Source organism: Plecotus auritus, assembly GCF_963455305.1.
Source record: "Plecotus auritus genome assembly, chromosome: 8".
NCBI lineage: Eukaryota > Metazoa > Chordata > Mammalia > Chiroptera > Vespertilionidae > Plecotus > Plecotus auritus.
Window position 1 is genome coordinate 156891795 of NC_137782.1, and position 19348 is coordinate 156911142.

The 19348-nt window shown below is 37.5% G+C and overlaps 1 protein-coding gene across 3 annotated transcripts in view; it reads left to right on the top strand.

The window, feature by feature from the left end:
• The window catches only part of HEATR5B (HEAT repeat containing 5B), a 76543-nt gene that overhangs the window by 49510 nt on the left and 7685 nt on the right, over positions 1 to 19348 (top strand). For all 3 annotated transcript variants that reach the window (XR_013961348.1, XM_080682930.1, XM_080682931.1), the window contains 6 exons: positions 3573 to 3754; positions 6800 to 6868; positions 11574 to 11753; positions 14123 to 14360; positions 15324 to 15578; positions 17633 to 17760. Coding sequence is in view for 2 of the 3 variants with exons in the window: in XM_080682930.1 (XP_080539056.1) it covers positions 3573 to 3754; positions 6800 to 6868; positions 11574 to 11753; positions 14123 to 14360; positions 15324 to 15578; positions 17633 to 17760 (1052 nt within the window). In the remaining variant the exon portion in view is untranslated. The remainder of the gene's footprint in view (positions 1 to 3572; positions 3755 to 6799; positions 6869 to 11573; positions 11754 to 14122; positions 14361 to 15323; positions 15579 to 17632; positions 17761 to 19348) is intronic.

A 19348-nucleotide genomic window follows, 5' to 3' on the forward strand; every position in this document is an offset into this window, starting at 1 on the left:
GCTCTAAGGGAATCCCTTTTCTCCTCTTCCCTCCCCCCCCCCCCCCCCGGTTTCTATAGGCCATCTGCATTCCTTGGCTTGTGGCCCCTTTCTCTGTCTTCATTCCCAGCAAGGTTGAATCTCTGTGATCCTTCTTCAGTCATCATATCTTTTTCTCTCTGACTGCAGCTAGTAAAGGTGCTCTGCTTTTAAGGACTCATGTGATTAAGTTGGGCCCACATGGAAAGTTTAGGATAGTCTCCCCATTTGGGGGTCCATAACCTTAATAATTTCTGCGAAGTCCCTTTTGCCATGGAAGGTAACATATTCATGTTATAGGGATTAGGGGATGGACGTATTTGGACACCATTATTCTGCCTACCACACTGATCCTGTATAATGAAAGGCTATTATGTAATCGACCGAACAGCGGAACAACTGGTCGCTATGATGTGCACTGACCACCAGGGAGCTGCCCCCTAGTGGTCAGTGTGCTCCCACAGGGGGAGCACTGCTCAGCCAGAAGCCGGGCTCAAGGCTGGCAAGCACAGTGGCAGTGGTGAGAACCTCTCCAGGCTTCGTGGCAGCGCTAAGGATATCTGCCTGCCAGACATCCCCCAAGGGCTTCCAGACTGTGAGAGGACGCAAGCCGGGCTGAGGAACGCCCCCCCTCCCCCCGCCCCCACTGAGTGCACAAATTTCGTGCACCGGGCCTCTAGTTTATTATAAGCATAGGAAGTTAGAATTTGTAAAGACGTGGAAGGATAAGTGTTCATGCTATATTTAAGGAATGGTGAATATCCTTAGCCTTTCTTACTTTGTATTTCTTAATTATTTTGTCTCACTATTATAACTTGTGTTTTTGCCTGCATTCTCAGAGATCCTCACAAGTGTTTCCTTTATATCATTGATAATGTTTTTTCTCCTTCCATAGTGGATCTGAAGCCTTTTTTTGTGTTTTCAGTTTTCCTTTAATTCTTCTGTATTTTTTCCACTGCTATTATTTCAAATTATTTTCACTCTTTATTGTTTTCCTTTCTTATTCCAGAAAATAACAGCCATGGGTATTTTTTACACCCTATTGAAATGACAAATGATTTTCTAAAAATTTGATAAATATTTTTCTACTTTCTGTTTTGTGTAGAATCTTAAGACTCTTCCTTTTCCCTGACTATTTTTTTTCATAGGCTTGTTTGCTTATATATCATTGCTCACAGTGTGGAGGTTGTCGGTGGCCGAATTGCCCATGTTTTCTTTGCTTCCTGGGCACTTCACATTGGTAGCTGGATAGTAAGCTGGTATAACGGCTCCGCAACCTAGATTTCAGTATCTAACATCCTTTGTTCTGCTTGACTGAAACGGGATCCTTTCCAGCACCCACTGTGCCATTCTGAACAGTCATGGCAGCGGTGTGAAAAACTATAGACCCAATGGGAGTCCTATAGACTCTTCCTGTATTATCCCCATCTCCCTTTTGATCTAGTGTGTTTTAGTTGTAGGGAATTACTACTCCAGATGTAATAAACTTCTCCAGATGTAATAATGTTTGCCAGTCCCTAACAACCTGCTAATTCTCTTCCCATTTTGGAGTTTCTGCCCAGTCCCCATTCCCACTATGCCCCTTTAGGAGTTCATTTTCTTGGATTTGGAAAAAAGATAAAGGTACTGATTTGACAAAGGTTGGAGGTAGAGATTATGTAGAGAAACAACAGCACTTTAATTCCAGGAACAATTGCATAATTTTGGTTGGTAGATTGATATAGTTCTGGACCTTATAAATTAAGTGACAGAGCGTGCAGGAGGAATAATGGTCCTTTTATTTACTTTTGGGTTGGCATAATATTAATATGCCCATTTTAATTCAGTTTCTTCTGCCTTGGAAGTTTTCTCTCAAGTTCTGGAAATAGTTTCTTATAACTAGTTTTTATTGATGGTGTTTTTGCCTTTTTTAGATGAGAAAGCATTTGGGATCTTCTAGCCAAATGTCCCCCCCCTCAATACTTTTTGCTTCCCTCCCAAAACCAATTGATTTTTTTTTTTAAATATTCTAAAATTGGCATTTTGGGTAGACACATGAAAAAACTAGAAGATGCTTATCTTAAAACCTTCACAAGAACAATAACAACAAAAACCTGTTTAAATAGTAGCTGAATGGGGATCAGGCTGAGTCACACAGATTTGCCACTGCTTCAAAAAGACTGTGTAACTCTTGTAGCCTCCTGAAGAACTTTATAAAGTACCTGAGCTCAATAAATTTTTTGTATAATTTCTGTTGCCTTTAAGTTCATTGACATTTTCTTCTTCAGCATCTAATCACTATTTTTTTTAATACGTTTTATTGATTTTTTACAGAGAGGAAGGGAGAAGGATAGAGAGTTAGAAACATCGATGAGAGAGAAACATCGATCAGCTGCCTCCGGCACGCCCCCTACTGGTGATGTGCCCACAACCAAGGTACATGCCCTTGACCGGAATCGAACCTGGGACCCTTCAGTACAAAGGCTGACGCTCTATCCACTGAGCCAAACCGGTTAGGGCAGCATCTAATCACTATTAATCTTATCCAGCATATTTTTCATTTCAGATATTTTCTTTATCTCTAGAAGTCCCATTGGTGCTTTTCTCTGTCTTTTATTTCTCTCTTTATCATATTTATGCTTTTCTCTTCCTTCTTGAATATAGGCAACATATTTATAATAGAGGTGTTAAGGTTCTTATCTGCTAATTTGTCATCTCTCTCATTTCTGGACCTGTTTCTATTCATTGGTGTGTTTTTTTCTTTCCTTTCCTTGTTATGAGATATATTTTTCTGCTTATTTGCACCCCTGGTAATTTTTTATTAGATGCTACACATTGTAAATTTTGTGCAATTAGTACTAGATTTTGTTGTATTTCTTTAAATAGTGTTGGACTTCATTTTGGGTTGTAGTTAAGTTACTTGATATCTTTTGAATTCTCTTGAGACCTGATTTTAAGCTTTTTTTTTTTTTTTGGCACTTTTAGGGCAGCCTTTACTTTAAGGCTGAAAGGAAAAATATACATCTCTTATCTACATCTCATTCTTATAAAAGTCTTCCAGAAAAGGATTGGCAAACTACTAGATTTGGCTGCACCATCAATAACTGTATATTTTTAAACACACTGAAATATGTAGAAATTAATTTCATTTCATATCTGTGCCGGAGCCCACAGCCTGTTTTTGTAAATAGAGTTTTGTTGTAGCACCACATACCCATCTGTATACATACTGTGAATAGTTAGTTTCGTACTACAATAGCAGAGCTGAGCAGTTGCTATAGAAATTATATGGTTGGCCAAGCCAAAATATTTACTATCTGGTTCTTTACAGAAAACGTTTGCCAATCCCTATTCTCAGAGAATTACAGATTCCTTTCGGGAAAATAATGGTAATTAGGTTACCAGTGTTGTTGAGCTATTATGATATGGAAGCTTTCTTGAAAGTGTTTCTCTGTTATTTTTAAACACACTGAAATATGTAGATCATAAATGCTTTATAAAAGAAATTCATATTTTTATGTTATTACACTTATTTTTGGGAAACTTTTCCTTTTGCCTTCTATTTTTATTTTTAGATGACCTCTTGGTACTTCATCTTTCTGACCTGATTCGTATGGCATTCATGGCTGCAACTGATCACAGTAACCAGCTGCGGATGGCTGGGCTCCAAGCACTTGAAGACATTATCAAGAAGTTTGCATCTGTGCCGGAGCCAGAATTTCCAGGTCATGTGATTCTGGAGCAGTATCAGGCTAATGTAAGATATTCTATTTATTTAAAAATTTAAAATTGATCTTTTGAGTGATCATTAAAGGAGTGAAGATTCCCTGGAAAAATGTATTTGGAACTGCACCCTATTTATTCAGGTAGAAGGCATATCTCGACTGCCATTATCTGTTGCATAGTTTGAATCAACCCACAGTTGCAGAAACAATAGTATAAAACTTGTCACTATTTTTAAGTCATGATAGCATGTTAGTGATAAAACTAGAATAGAAATTCCAGCTTGGCTTTCCTGTCTTGTGTTTACATATTTAACATACCACTTAAAAGATAAAAAGAGCATGCAAAGAGTATTGTGGATTTCTTGCCATTATTTTTATATATCAAGACTTTCTAAGCATTTTTAAAAATGAAAAGCAATTGTGCCCTGTATGCTGAAGGATAAATTAACTTTTAATAATAGCAGATAAAATATTACTGAAAGAATTAGATACTTGCAAAATATTTTTTTATTTTATTCTAAACAGGACAAATTTCTCCTGAGATTTCTCTCTTTATTTAGTTATTCAGATGAGGCACAATAAATGTATTCCTAATAATAGTGGATTATGTAAAAGCAAAAAACTTATGTTAGCAAGGAAAGAATAAACTTTTTCTTTTTAATGTGGTTATACCAAAATCTTGGTTCTGCCTATACCATACCTTATCTAAAAGCTATGCTTAAACCTAAACAAAATAAAGTGGGAATATGTATAATCCATTGTTTTCTCATCATAAGTACAGATGAGGAAGTTTTAGACTTGACCCCAGCTGGCTACCAAAAATCTGTATACAATTGTTTACTCCCAAATACTCAGCCTATTAGAATAAAGTCCTTTTGTGTGTTTTTTAAACTTTTAATCTATAATAATAAAAGCATAATATGCTAATTAAACCAGACATCCTTCCAGATGACCTTCCAGATGAAGCCGGGGCTGCGAGGGAAGCCCAGGTCCCAGGTGCCTGCCGGCAGCCTGGGGAAGGAAGGCCTACTCTTGCACGAATTTCGTGCATCGGGCCTCTAGTTTATAAATAATTTCAAACAGAAAAGTTGCAAGAATAGTACAAAAAAACTGTCTTATATCTTTTACTTATAACTGCCAATTGTTAATTTTGCCTCATTTGCTTTAACATTGATAGTGTCTATCTCTCCTCCCTCTCTCTCCACACACACACACACACACACACACACACACACACACACACACTTATTTCTGAATCATTTAAAAATAAATGATTTAAATCATGTACCTTTACCTTGAACACTTCAGTCTATATTTCCAACGGGTAAGAACATTATCTTACATAATCACAGGACAGTTATCAATTTCAGCAAATTTAACATTGCTATACTACTTTCATATAATCTATCATATTCCACTTTTATTAGTTGACCCAATAATCTCTTTTATAGTATTCTTCTCCTTCAGTACAGGACCCAAGTACCAGCTCAGCGATTAGTTGATTATTGCAATACTAATACTGCAGTTAATTGCCATGTGTCTTTAGTCACAGAGAGGGGCTCTTTATTCATTTCCAAAGTGCTGTTGATATGCCTTAGCAAGTGAATCTCTAGTGAAAGGGAAGAAATCTCAAACTAGGGGTTGACTACATTTAATTCTTTATTCAATTCATATGTATTAAATCTAATGTAGCTAAGAATCTGTAATTGATGTTGGCTTATTAAAACTAAAGCTCAAATTCTGTCACTTATTCCTATTACAAGAGTATATAAAGTAATATTTCTTGAACAACCTTCTTTTTAAAGCATCTCTCCTTAAAAAAAAAAAAAAGAATAGTTTATTGATTTTTAGAGACAGAGGAAGGGAGAGAGAAACATCAGTGCAAGAGTGCAATATGCCTCCTGCATGCCCCCCACCTGGGGATTGAGCCTGCAACCGGGAGTATGTGCTCTTTCCCAGGAATGGAACTGGTGACCTCCCAGTGCATGGGAGGACGCCCACCCAACTGAGTCACACCGGCCAGGGTAAAGCATCCCTCCCTCCCTCCCTCCCTCCCTCCCTCCCTCCCTCCCTCCCTCCCTCCCTCCCTTCCTTCCTTCCTTCCTTCCTTCCTTCCATATATTTATGTTGACTTCAGAGAGAGGAAAGAAGAGGGAGAGAGAGATAGAAGCATCAATGAGAGAGAATCATTGATTGGCTGCCCCCTCAAGCCCCCTACTGGGGATTGAGCCTGCAACCTGGCCATGTGCCCTGACCTGGAATCTAACCGTGACCTCCTGGTTCATAGGTCAATGCTCAACCTTTGAGCAACATTGGTCAGACTGCAAAGCATCTCTTTTTGAGGTGAAATAATCTCTAAGTTATTTTTAGTGACTATGAATGTTTAGTAATTATTTAAAGGAATTGATCAATTATATAAAATTCACCAATGAGGTAAATATTGTTAGAAATATGTTTAGGAAAATATAAGCCAAAAAAGGGATAGCAATTTTTTATTATCTCTGGGAACATCTGACTCTGTCAGAAAATCCTATTTATACTTAAACAAAAACAAAGGAAAATAAACAAAATTCATTGCCTATTTGGTATAGTATTCATATAGATTTAATAATGATAACCTCCTGGAAAGCAAAAGAAAATGGTATGGTTGAGTTTAGGTAACTGGAAAGAAAGAGAAGAGAGATATAATAGCCCTGGCTGGGTGACTCAGTTATTTGGAGTGTTGTCCCAGGCATCAAAAGGATGTGGGTTCGATTCTAGGGCAGGGCACATACCTAGGTTTCTAGTTCAATCCCCAGTCGGAGCACATATGGGAGGCAACCCATTGATTTTTCTCTCTCACACCGATGTTTCTCTCTTTCTCTTCCTTCCTCTCTCCGTCAAGTCAATAAAAACATATCCTCAGGTGATGATTAAAAAAAAAAAAAGAGGGAGAGAGATGTAATAAAAAGGAAGGAACAAAATTGTAATAAAAAGGAAGGAACAAAATTGTGTTTTGTGTGTTTTCATCTCCAAAGACTAAAGAGGCTTTCTGTTTACTACTTAACTTTAAAAATAAATTTTATTTATTTTTCTAGGTGGGAGCTGCTCTAAGACCAGCCTTTTCACAAGATACCCCATCAGACATAATAGCAAAAGCTTGCCAGGTAAGAAGAAAAATAGGGTTTTCTATTGCTTTGGTCTATAGATTCATAGATATCTTAGAATTTCACTTTCAAAAAAGAAGATAGAAAAATTAAATAACATTTATTTTTATCTTGGTAATATAGCAGTGACAGTTTCCTTTTTTATTTTGTATCAAATGATGAAATAGAAACTGTTAATTACATCCCCCCTTTTTTTTTTATCATAGCTGAGGACATGACTTTGGGATACATAGCTTTTATATAACCCAGAAGTGAGCAGAAATATGACAGTCATAAGAGGGACTAAAATAAATGTAAGATCTCAAAATCTAGAATAATTAAAGAATGTATAATAATGATAATTAGGTAACAAAAGATTTCTTTGACTATAGGCTGTGAAAATTCTACAAATTTCTGGGTATTATCCAAAAGAGAATTTCACAGTATGGATATTTCATTGAAAAATTAATCTCTGGGGATTTTTCTTACATTATTGTATCTGAAGAGATATACCTTTAGTAAGTTCCTCTTTTTTATTATGCCTCATCCTAAAAAAGGATTCATGCATTAAGCTCTAATCTTTCAGAAAAATCAGATTCTTCAACTATTCTTCAACTTATAAGGATAAAATAGAAACAACTCTCTCCAAATTTTCAGGAGTACAAAACTATGGTCTGTCATTGTTGTTTAAAATCCACAATCAAGCTACATGTAGCCTCTAGGGAGAGAATGTTCTCTTTGCAATGATGATTGGAAATTCTGACTTTGTTCTCTCAGTGGCTGAATGGATTTGCCTCTTCCTTCCATTGTTAAGACTTATTTTTCTGAAGCCAGCTGTCTTATTGGTGGCCTTCAGAGAAATGAATTCCTCCCACCAATAGCAGACCAGAGAGAGAAGAGGGAGCCTTGTTTAAGAAAGAGGTCTGTGGATCATGGTACAAACTCTGGAGTTAGAGTAGGTCGTTTGCTTTGGAATACGGAAATCACAGTCATGTATAAATAGATGTATCATAGTGCTGTTTCAGAGCAGAGTATTTAATCAGAGAAAACCTGCTACAAAGCTCCTGGTCATTAGAAAAGCAAAGGCTATTAGAATTTTATTTTGTGAGTGAGTAGTATGAAAATTTCCTGTTAGTGAATTTGCCTTAAGCATCTGATTTCTTATGTGATTCTTGCTGCTTTTCCAATAAGCAGTTTCTTTTTCTCTAGTGTCAGGCATACATTTTTTACCTCCTATCCTTCTGTTTCTGGAAGAAACCCTGGTTTTGAAATACCTGGAGTGGTGTTTCCTTAAGGGAAAATAGGGACTTGGCTTCAGGCTGACCATGAAACATGGCATCCCAGCTTGTTTACTAGATTAAATGTAACATTAACCCTGGAAATCAGGGTAATTCTTCGATATTATAGGAAGACCTTCAGATATAACGCAATTGGGGACAGTAATCAGTGGGTTAATCAAACATTACTCCAAGCAGGGTAGAAATCATAAACATCTTACATGCTTTAAATATTGACTTCAGCGTAAAACTTATAAATGTGCATTTATTCACCACTCTTTTGCTGCAAGTCCAAGATCTTTTCTCTGATTATGATATTGCTGATTCAGTGCTGCTTTGTCTTTCTGGGTAAACCAAGCCCTATTGCAGTATCTGCAATTTCTAATTTCATGTTCTTTAAAGTGGAAAAGGTACTTAGGTTTTTGCAAAGTAAACTTAGTGCCAAGTCTCAATCTTTACAATTTCCCCCAACTTTTAGTTATATTTCTACCAAATTTTGCAGAAATATTTATCAAATCTGTCCAATATGTTTTGTTTCCTTAGGAATAACAACTCTTTATTCTCATATTTATAGTTAATCTTTTTCACTTTAAATGTCATGTTTTCAACATTGTTTTGACTGGCATTTTATTTTGCCATCAGTATGTAAATGATTGATAATATTAAAATACCCTTATTAATTTTTATTCAATTTAGTTTGAATCCCTTGAGAATAAGATTATAAGAATATAATAGTTACATAAGTATTTATTCTCAACTTTTAAAAAGATTTAAATGTAGGAACACAATCCATTAACCACGATTCAATATCCAAATGCTCTGAAAGCCAAAAGCTTTTGCATAATTTATTTTGTAGCAAAACCTGAGCTTACTGTACTCATTTGGCCCTGACATGAAGCTGAGTGAGACTAGAGTATTGGTTAATCTCTTTCAGTGTGACTCGCACTACCTTTCACTCGAGAAGTATCCATGTTAATTATGAGGTGCTGCCACACATCTTGCTTATTGTCTTTCTTAATGAGCTTCATGTCCCTTGTTACCTTTTACCAAAATGTTGTGAACTGTGAAACATGTCTTGGCCCAAGGATTTCAGATAAGAAAGTGAGGACCTGTAATTGTTGAATAAAGCTGGCGCTACCAGACCACCCTTCCTCTTTGGCTCCAGTTATCACCACACTCACCTGGTTTTCCTTTTGCATTTCTGGCCTTTCAGTTTCTTTCATTGTTTATTCTTATTCCATTTATCCCTTAAGTATAACTATTTTCCCTGTGTCTGCCCTTAGACTTTTTTAAAAATATACTTTTTATTAATTTTTTACGGAGAGGAAGGGAGAGGGATAGAGAGTTAGAAACATGGATGAGAGAGAAACATCTATCAGCTGCCTCCTGCACACCTCCTACTGGGGATGTGCCCGCAACCAAGGTACATGCCCTTGACCAGAATTGAACCTGGGACCTTTCAGTCCACAGGCCGATGCTCTATCCACTGAGCCAAACCAGTTAGGGCCTTAGACTTTTTTTAAATCCTCACCTGAGGATTGATGTTTGAGAGAGAGAAGAGAGAGAAATGTCAGTGTGAGAGAGATACATAGATCTGTTGCCTCCCTCATATGTGCCCTGACCAGGAATTGAACCTGAAACCTAGGTATGTGCCCTGGCCAGGAATCAGACCTGCAACCTTTTGGTATATGGCAGTGGTCGGCAAACCGCGGCTCGCGAGCCACATGCGGCTCTTTGGCCCCTTGAGTGTGGCTCTTCCACAAAATACCATGTGTGGGCATGCACGTACAGTGCGATTGAAACTTCGTGGCCCGTGCGCAGAAGTCAGTTTTCGGCTCTCAAAAGAAATTTCAATCGTTGTACTGTTGATATTTGGCTCTGTTGACTAATGAGTTTGCCGACCACTGGTATATGGGATGACGCTCCAATCAACTGAGCTACCCGGCCAGGGCAAGGCCTTTTTTTAAGTACATCAATTCTTGAACAAATTCACCTAGTAACATTGCTTTAGTTATAACCTTTGTGTGGAGCATTCCCAGGTCAACATAGTTACCTTTGTCCTTGCTCCTGAAATCCAGGCCCAAGTTTCCAGTCACCTGCTGAATGTCTTTCCCTGGTCTCTAACTGGTACTTTGAACTCAGCATGTCAAAATGTTCACCACCAAGATCATGCTCTCTAACTTCTCATCTCCACCAAACTTTTCTATTTTCGTGTGTTATCTCTCTTAAGCAGTGGTATCACCTTCCTTCCATTAACAGCTTTGGCAATCAAAATTTGCAATTTTTGATTCCTCACCCTTTTTGCATGGCTTTGTGCCCCACCCCCTAAAAATACTTAATGGGTTTCCAAACCCTGTGGTTTCTACTTCCAAGTCTTTCCCTGATGCCTCTCCCTTTTTGTTCCATTCCCAGTTTGATCCCTGTCATCTCTGTTTCATAGTATTGTAATAGTCACTTAACTGAACACATTGCTTACTGTCTATACACATTCCTTCCTATGCATCAGTACTGGAGCAGGCTTTCCACTGGAGCACAGTTCTAATAATATCCCCCTGCTCAGAAGCCCTGGAAACGCATGGTTACCTACAGAACAAGTCTGCATTCAGTTCTTTTTTTTTTTATATGTATTTTATTGATTTTTTACAGAGAGGAAGGGAGAGGGATAGAGAGTCAGAAACATCAATGAGAGAGAAACATCGACCAGCTGCCTCCTGCACACCCCCCACTGGGGATGTGCCCGCAACCCAGGTACATGCCCTTGACCGGAATCGAACCTGGGACCCTTGAGTCCGCAGGCCGACGCTCTAGCCACTGAGCCAAACCGGTTTCGGCTGCATTCAGTACTAATGGAATATAAATTGTGCTACACTCTGATCTCAGTTAACTTTCCTACTCTCAGTTCTTTCCCCATGTAATAACTCCCCTATATCTATCCACACAAACCTTCCTGATATCTAAACATTCCCATTTTTCCTACCAGAATTAATCTCTTCCTTATTTTTAAGTGTAGTATTGTAGTCGTAAATTTTCTCATGGGTTTATTCAATCTGTTTTCTTTCTTGAGGACAGGGACTAGATTTTTTCCCCTTTACATAAAAAAAAAAAAAAAAAAAAAAAAAAAAACAACTTTCTCATAGCACCCAGAATAACCCTTTGCTTATAATAAACAGAAATGTTTAATTGAAGAATTGTTCACAAGTTACCTGATTTAGATGGAAAATGGTAAAATTTTAGTCCAGTTAGACAATGGAAACATTGACATCATTGCACAGTAAATTCCATACTTGCTGTTTGGTTATCAAAACTAATATTAAAGCATAGCTTTGGGGTTTTTTTGTTGTTTTGTTTATTGTTTTTTTTTTGTTTCTTCCTCAAGGAAAAAAAATATTTACTTATATATTAAATGTTAATATTTTTATACAAAAATTTAAAAAAATTTTTTTGGCTAGGTGTGTAGCACATGGATTGGAAGTGGAGTTGTCAGTGACCTCAATGATCTTCGTCGAGTACACAATCTGCTTGTTTCTTCTCTGGACAAAGTTCAGGCTGGAAAAGGATCTTCCAGCCAGCTGTACCGAGAAAGTGCCACGACCATGGAGAAACTGGCTGTTCTCAAAGCTTGGGCAGAGGTAACTGTGCCTGTTGTTTTGAACTGTTTCTTCATGTATGAGAAAATGTGTCTGTTTTCTTATAGGTAAAAAATATATATATATCTATTTTTATTTTTTTAAAATACATTTTTATTGATTTCAGAAAGGAAGGGTGAGAGAGAGATAGAAACATCAGTGAGAGAGAATCATTGATCAGCTGCCTCCTGCACAGCCCACACTGGGGATCGAGCAACCCGGACATGTGCCCTGACCAGGAATCAAACTGTGACTTTCTGGTTCATAGGTTGATACTCAACCACTGAGCCACGCAGGCCAGGCTGATTTTTTATTTTTTAAAACTGACCTTTATATCAAATGTGTTTGTTCTTTCTCGCTAAAATACATAAACATTTATATCTCAAAAGAACTCTCATAAATCTTTGAAAATTATATTTTTAATGAGTTTTGTAAAAACTTCTATATTGAAAAAGGGCTCTCCGTACTCACTATGGGGGCATGAGGCAGGGAAAATATACAAATACAAATAATAGAAAATAATTTAGGCCAAGAGTTTTTTGTTTGATTAAATTTTAGGAGACTTGCCACCACTCATTGGTACCCAAGCTGCAGGTTGCAGGGGATATTTGTGTGTTTTTCTTTTGTTTTTTTATAAATCTTTATTGTTGAAAGTATTACATATGTCCCCTTTACTCCCCCATTGCTCTTCCCCCCCCCCCATTTTGTTTTTTAATAGCTGGTTGTCTCTGTGCACATGTGACCTGCTCAGAGATGATGGTATTAAGTAAATAGAAACACATTTTGGGGGGCTTATTTTTCTAATTAGATATTACACAAGAAAAATACAAAAATTAGAAGTATAAGTAAAATAAAAAAGCAGACTCAATTCTGTACCTGAATTTCATTCATTCATTACACAAATCATCTAGTGTTTGTTAGATGCCAGGCACTGTGCCTAGGCACTGAGTGTAGTAAAGTGGGGAAGATAGATCATTAAAAACAAGTTTTAAAAACATTCCTTCTTTCAGCACTTTTTTTCACTCCCCTATCATTATATTAGTCTGCGAATTCATGGAAGGCTAAAACCATGTACTACTATTTGTCTTTGTTGCCTCAGGTCCTACCACAATAGCAAATGTGAGGCAAGAATAAGTACCTAGTAAGGATTTGATGAGTGAATGGTTAAATAAACTGCAGTGCTTATGAGAAGTTTTCGTAAAATGTCTAAATAATAATAAATATGGGATAAGCAACTTAAAACCACTAGAAAATATGAATGTGATACATTTATAACTTGAGATCCAAAGTCCTTACATCAAAAATTAATTGGCTTCTATTTCTAAATATTCAGGGTTAGTATTTCTGACTGACTGTAACTAGTATAGATCATTGCTGTGTTAAAGAATGCTTTGCTCAAAAATGAAGATTCATTGTTTCCTGTAATTTTTGTCTAGAACTTAGAATGACTGCACCATAGCTGTGTGTTCCTTGTAGGAATAGAGATAAGGCCCTGCCATCCATCAGGAAGCTTACAGTGTATATACACATACATAGACTTCCTCATTGAGGAAGATAACACCGTGTAGGGGAAATCAATTTTCTCAAGATTTTTACCTGGTACAATTTTCTTTCTTACTCTATACTCTTGCTCTCACCTCCCCCCCGCCCCCATTTTGTCTTTTTTTCGTTGATGTGTAATTCAGCTTTGTATGTGCCAGTTTCCAAACCCTAAATGTATGTACAGAGACAAAGAAAAGAAACAAAAGTAACTTCAACAAAGGGGAATCTTTAAAGTTATGTTTTAGGAAGTTGCAAGTATACATCTTTTTTGTTTTAAAAAGTGGAGAGAAAGGATACAAATAATATATGTGACTAGTAAATTATATTCTTGGCTTAGCTATCTCTTGTAAAGACTGGATTGCTAAATATCACTTAAGGATATGTAAGAAGGGGTTGGTTAGAAGGATATTTATGGAAATCCCTTCTCTGACCTCTTCTCCCCTCAGCCATTTTCTTTGAATGCTGGATTGTATCTAATAAGTCTGTGAAAGTGGAGGCAGTAAACAGGAAATTGTGCCATATGGTAAAAAAAAAGAAAAGAAAACACATAAAAGGGGGCTTTGTAAAGTAGAACAAGAGAAGCCAGAAGAAATTCGGAGGATTCTACTAAGGAATATGCTGTGAGTGGAATACTAGTCAGAAGTCAGATCAATGAAAAAGATTGCATCCAGAGCAGCTAGAATTATTCTTTTGAGGTTATCAGGAAATCATTAGGTTGTATACTCTGTAGTATTTATATCCAATTTTTTTTATAATTTAACTGTGTAATCATAACTTCAAAAGTTCTTAAAAATTATGCTTTGTTTCTCCTCCTGATACAATCTTACTAGGTATATGTGGTCGCTATGAATATTAAAAAGGAAGCAGAGTCGAAACCAAAAAGAGCAATTAAAAATACTGATGATGATGATGATGATTATGGTACAATAGATGAACTACCACCGGATAGTTTAATAACACTTGTACAACCTGAACTGCCCACACTCAGCCGCCTGTGGTTAGCAGCATTAAAAGACTATGCACTTTTGACTTTACCAGCTGAATTTGCCAGCCAGCTCCCCCCAGATGGTAAGTACTGCATTCAGAGTTATGCTTTTATGGAGATCCAAGTAGTAATTAAACAAAATGGAATTGGTGGAGGCTAAACAACAGTTAGAATAACATCTTAAATTTCTGTGAACTTCAACTTGGCATTCTCTCACTTAGAGCATGTTCTCCATATTGAATTTGTGAATTCATATAGAGCATTAAACTTATTTCGTAGCCAAAGCAAAAATGTTCTCACTATTATAAGTGCTAACTACGAGTTAGGGTACTCTAAATAACTGTGTATAACAAGTAATTATGCAAAAGCATGATGAAGTGTATTGCTGAGCTGGTCAGTGTACGTGTGCAAAGACAGGCGAGGAAGTCCTCAGTTTGGTACTGAAAACAGCTGCAGGGAAGAATGGCAGAAGAAAGGAAAAAAGAAAGAAGCAACATGGTTCCCTGGATGTGACAAAAAGAGAAGGTGGTAAGGGTTTTATGTGCCTCTGGCAACAATGAAGAGGAAGCCTGTGGCCACAGGGTAGGGATGCTCTTTTGTATGTGCTGTGGTCTGAATGTTTGTCTCCTCAGAATTCCTTGCTAAAACCTAACCTCCATTGTAATGGTATTAGGAGGTGGTGCTTATGTCGTGAGAGTGGAGCCCTCATCAATAAGATTAGTGTCCATATAAAGAGACCCCCTCAAAGGAAGAGACCCTCCACAATGCTCCTTAGCCCCTTCCAGCATGTGAGAACACAGCAAAAAGATGAATCGGGAAGAGGGCCCTCAGTGAACCATGCTGGCACCCTGGTCTCGGACTTCCAGCCTCCAGAACTATGAGAAATAAGCGTTTGTTGATTATACACCACCCTATCTGTGGTATTTTGTTACAGTCGTCTGAATGGATTAAGACAGTATGTAACGAGTATTTTTAGTTAGTTGTACATAAATGAGTGAACAATTAGAATACAAGTCATGTTTTTGATTGATTTGATTGTTTCATAGGTGGAGCATTTTATACTCCTGAGACCATTGATACAGCTAGACTTCACTACCGGAATTCCTGGGCCCCAATTCTCCATGCAGTGGCCCTTTGGTTAAACAGCACAGGATTTACATGTTCAGAGTCAGCAGAAGCAGCTGCCATATCTGGTTTACAAAAACGTCCTGCGTCCGTCAATTTAAACCAAGCATCAGGAGCAACGCCTAGTGCTAAGTCTTTACCAGAAATTAACAAAGATAGGATGCATCTGATTTTAGGTAGGTGAATCATGTTAATGTACTTCAAGATGTATCACTCTGAAAATTCATCTGTAGGGGGAAAAACTTCCTTCTACCCTCTTAGGTTCTGTGGCTGGTCCAAGAATTAAACCCACAATAAAACAGGTTAACAGGAGAAAAGCATACAAAGTGATATGATATTTTTACATGTACACAGAAGTCTTTAGAATGAAAATGAAGAACTGAAGTAGCTGTTAGGCCCCAAATCTTGTCTACCATTTTACACAGAGAACAATAAATTGTGGAGCTGTGACAAATCAAAGGGTTTTGGGCCAGGAGCAGTAAATTGTGGGACAGTGACAAGGAAATATATGGGAGAAACTAATGGAATATAAGGGTTGTTTTAGTAGGTTTGCTTACACAGGTCTATTTTGACATAGACTCCCACCCTCTGGTGATAGAATGTTCTTTTCCTGATACAAGGAGGGCACCTTTATCATTAGACTTTCTATGACCCGCTGTGGAGTACTAGAGGTCAGAGAGCTCTTTCTACACCTGCTATTTCTCAAGTACCTTCAGCTCAAAATAATTAATATGGCAAAGAGGCTTGTTTTAGTGTGGGATGTTCTGGAGTCCTTTATATCTTTCATTTTAAAGCTATGAAAAGTTTTACCTAGCAGTTCAGAGAAGGAAAGGAGGATTTTAAGGACATTTTCTAAGTTGTTAGCTGAATTTTTAATCTAAAAATTTAATTGTTAAAAAGTACTCTAAAAATTTTAGCCATCTTGTTTAGTGACAAGCAATATTGAATAATTTTCAAGAAACAAAATAAACTTTTTTTCCAATAACATATTTTTTTCACTTGGCACTTAACAAATTATTTCTTGAGGACAGTAAAATGCAAAGTTAAAGTAAATTGGAATAAATCTTAATTTAGAATTTCTTTATTGATATCATACATTCTAATGAACCTCTTAGCCATCTTATATTTTTCTGGGAGGGAAAAGGAACACAATTGGTAATGTGAAATTATAGAATTTGTCAGTAGGTCTCATAAATGAAAATATGACAGTCTTCCAAAACAGTGACCTCGCCCTTATGCAAATTAAGAGCAGTTAACCATGATATCCATTGTACCTCTTAAAAACTTTGTAGGTATAAAAATTTTTTGAAAACCATTTAATGAAAAGTAATTTTATAGTTTTCATAAAGTTATTCTTAATGTATTATTTTTTAATGCCCTAGAAACAAAAAAAATTGAATATTTTCTAAATCAATCTGATGACCTTAGAATTCCCTCCTCCAATTTGATTATTAACCTAATTTAGGCAAAGCTACAAATCTGTGTTAGTTTGGTTGCTTATTTTGGAAACCATTTTGAATTCTAAGGCATTAATAAGTATATATTAAAAAGTAATTTGTAAGCCCACCGGTGTGGCTCAGTGGATGAGCGTAGCCCTATGAACCAGGAGGTCATGGTTCGATTCCTGGTCAGGGCATATGCCCGGCTTGTAGGCTCAATCCCCGTGTGGGGTGTGCAGGAGGCAGCCGATCAACGATTCTCTCTCATCATTGATGTTTCTATCCCTCTCCCATCCTCTCTGAAATAATATATATATATATATATATATATATACACACACACACACACACACACACACACACACACAAATGACCCAGAGCGCGAAATCGTGTGAAACCCAGACCTGCGGGAAATTGCTTGAGACCCGGGGCCCCAGATCCTGCTGCACCACGGGACTTGACTCTGGGACCCGCCAGCACCACAGGACTCCCCCAAGTCCCACTGGCACCACTGGACTCCCCCAAGTCCCGCCGCGCTGTGGGACCCAGAGTCAAGTCCCCACCTCCCCACGCGCACCTCGCTGTGCACACAGCCCTGCCCACCCGCGCGTGTCTTGCCACGCACGCAGCCTCCTGGTGACTGGTCTTTGGTTGTTACAACGTTAGGGCTACTAGGTTCTTATAATATAGATATTAGAGTAATTTTTAGAAATAATAGATATAGAGAAAAAAATTGGTGTCAAAGTAACTGTGTTTTATATAGACAAATGCTTTCATTTTGTACATTGCAGGTGTGAGTATACAGTTCCTTTGTTCCCCTAGGCCTGAGGAGCCTACTGAACATGTTACAGCATGTCTACAGGCCTTACATACTTTGCTAGATTCTCCTTACGCCCGGACCCATATTGCAGAAGATCAGGTACAGCCTATTTCTGTAGTAGATCTTTAATTGTGTGCTTTGTTTTCACCATATTTATCTTAAGATAATTTTCTCACATACGAAATGTTATTTAGTAACTAGGGGCCCGGTGCATGGATTCATGCACATTGAAAGGAAATTAATTAGAAGAAATATTTTAATATTGCTATTCGCCCTTTCTCTATAATAGAAGTGTCAGAGATGAAAGAAAATTAGTAAAATGCATATGAAAATAATATATACATTGATTAATAAATAAACAATAACAACATGATATAAAAACATGATATAAAAACAATATTGATATAAACAATGACTGATAAATTGATTAAACTTACTCTAATATCTCCCTATATACCACATTAAGAGTAAAAACACTTTCAGAGTGCTTGACTAATTTTCCTTGTGATAAAGTATTTACAACTTTAACTTTAACGTTACATGCTCTTTGAACTTGAGAGAAAGCAACATATATAACTGTCCATGTCTGAAAGCAGGTTCAGGTAGGAATATTCCTACTCTGTCTAGATTGGCACCACCGAGAGCTTTATATGTATTGCGCATGCGCAAGTCAACGTTTATTTTCAAACTGGAGGCCTGGTGCACAGATAGGGTCCCTAGCCCTGGCCGGCGATCAGGGCCGATCGGGGCCTTCCTTCCCCTGGCTGCCAGCTGCTGGCCGGGGTCTTCCTTTCCCTGGCTGCCGGCCAGGGCCTGCCTTCCCCCGGCTGCCGGCCGGAGCTTTCCTTCATTCCACGCTGTCCCCTGCTCCTTCATTCCGTGCCGCCCCCTGGTGGTCAGCACATGTCATAGCTAGTGGTCGAACTCCCAGTCAGTCGAACTCCTTAGGGGACAATTTGCATATTAGCCTTTTATTATATTGGATTGCCAGTGCACATCATATGTACCAGTCGGACAGTTGGATGGACAGATGGTTGGTCACTTAGCCTTTTATATATATAGATTACTCAGGGCTTTGGCTTTATCTAAGATCCCATACTGAATGTGAGGTGACCCAACTAGACTAGAGACAGTTACTATAACTTCTTTGATTTATTCATCAACAGACAAATAAAACTAAAAATTTAAGGGATGACCTTAGTACCAGTTTATGATTCTACTGATAAAGGACTGAAGTAATTTATAAGACTGTTAAATGAATTATGCTACTTTTAAATGTTTGAGGAAGATTTATCTCTCATTTAATGCAAATTTTTTTGCACTGGTTCAAGTACTTATCTCAACAGTTTAATAATTGACTTTTTCTAATTTCTTTATGAAATGTTTAGAGAACTTTATCCATGTTATGGGAGGGGTTTGATGTGGAAGGTGTAAGGGGCTTAAAGTGAGTGGTGGTTATTTGTAGTAGCTGCTGAGATGAAATGGAGAGGGACTACCTGAAGTGCCTAGAATCTCTGGTAGACACCTCTTGGGGGCTCAGTTTAGATTGAAAATCATAAACTGTAGTGTCACTGGACTCAAGCAATACTGCTTCATTCAAGCAGAGGAAAGAAATGGGAGAGTGATCATTTTTTAATATAAAAATTATTTAAACATATAAATAACGAAGTAGTTTATTGACTGAAAA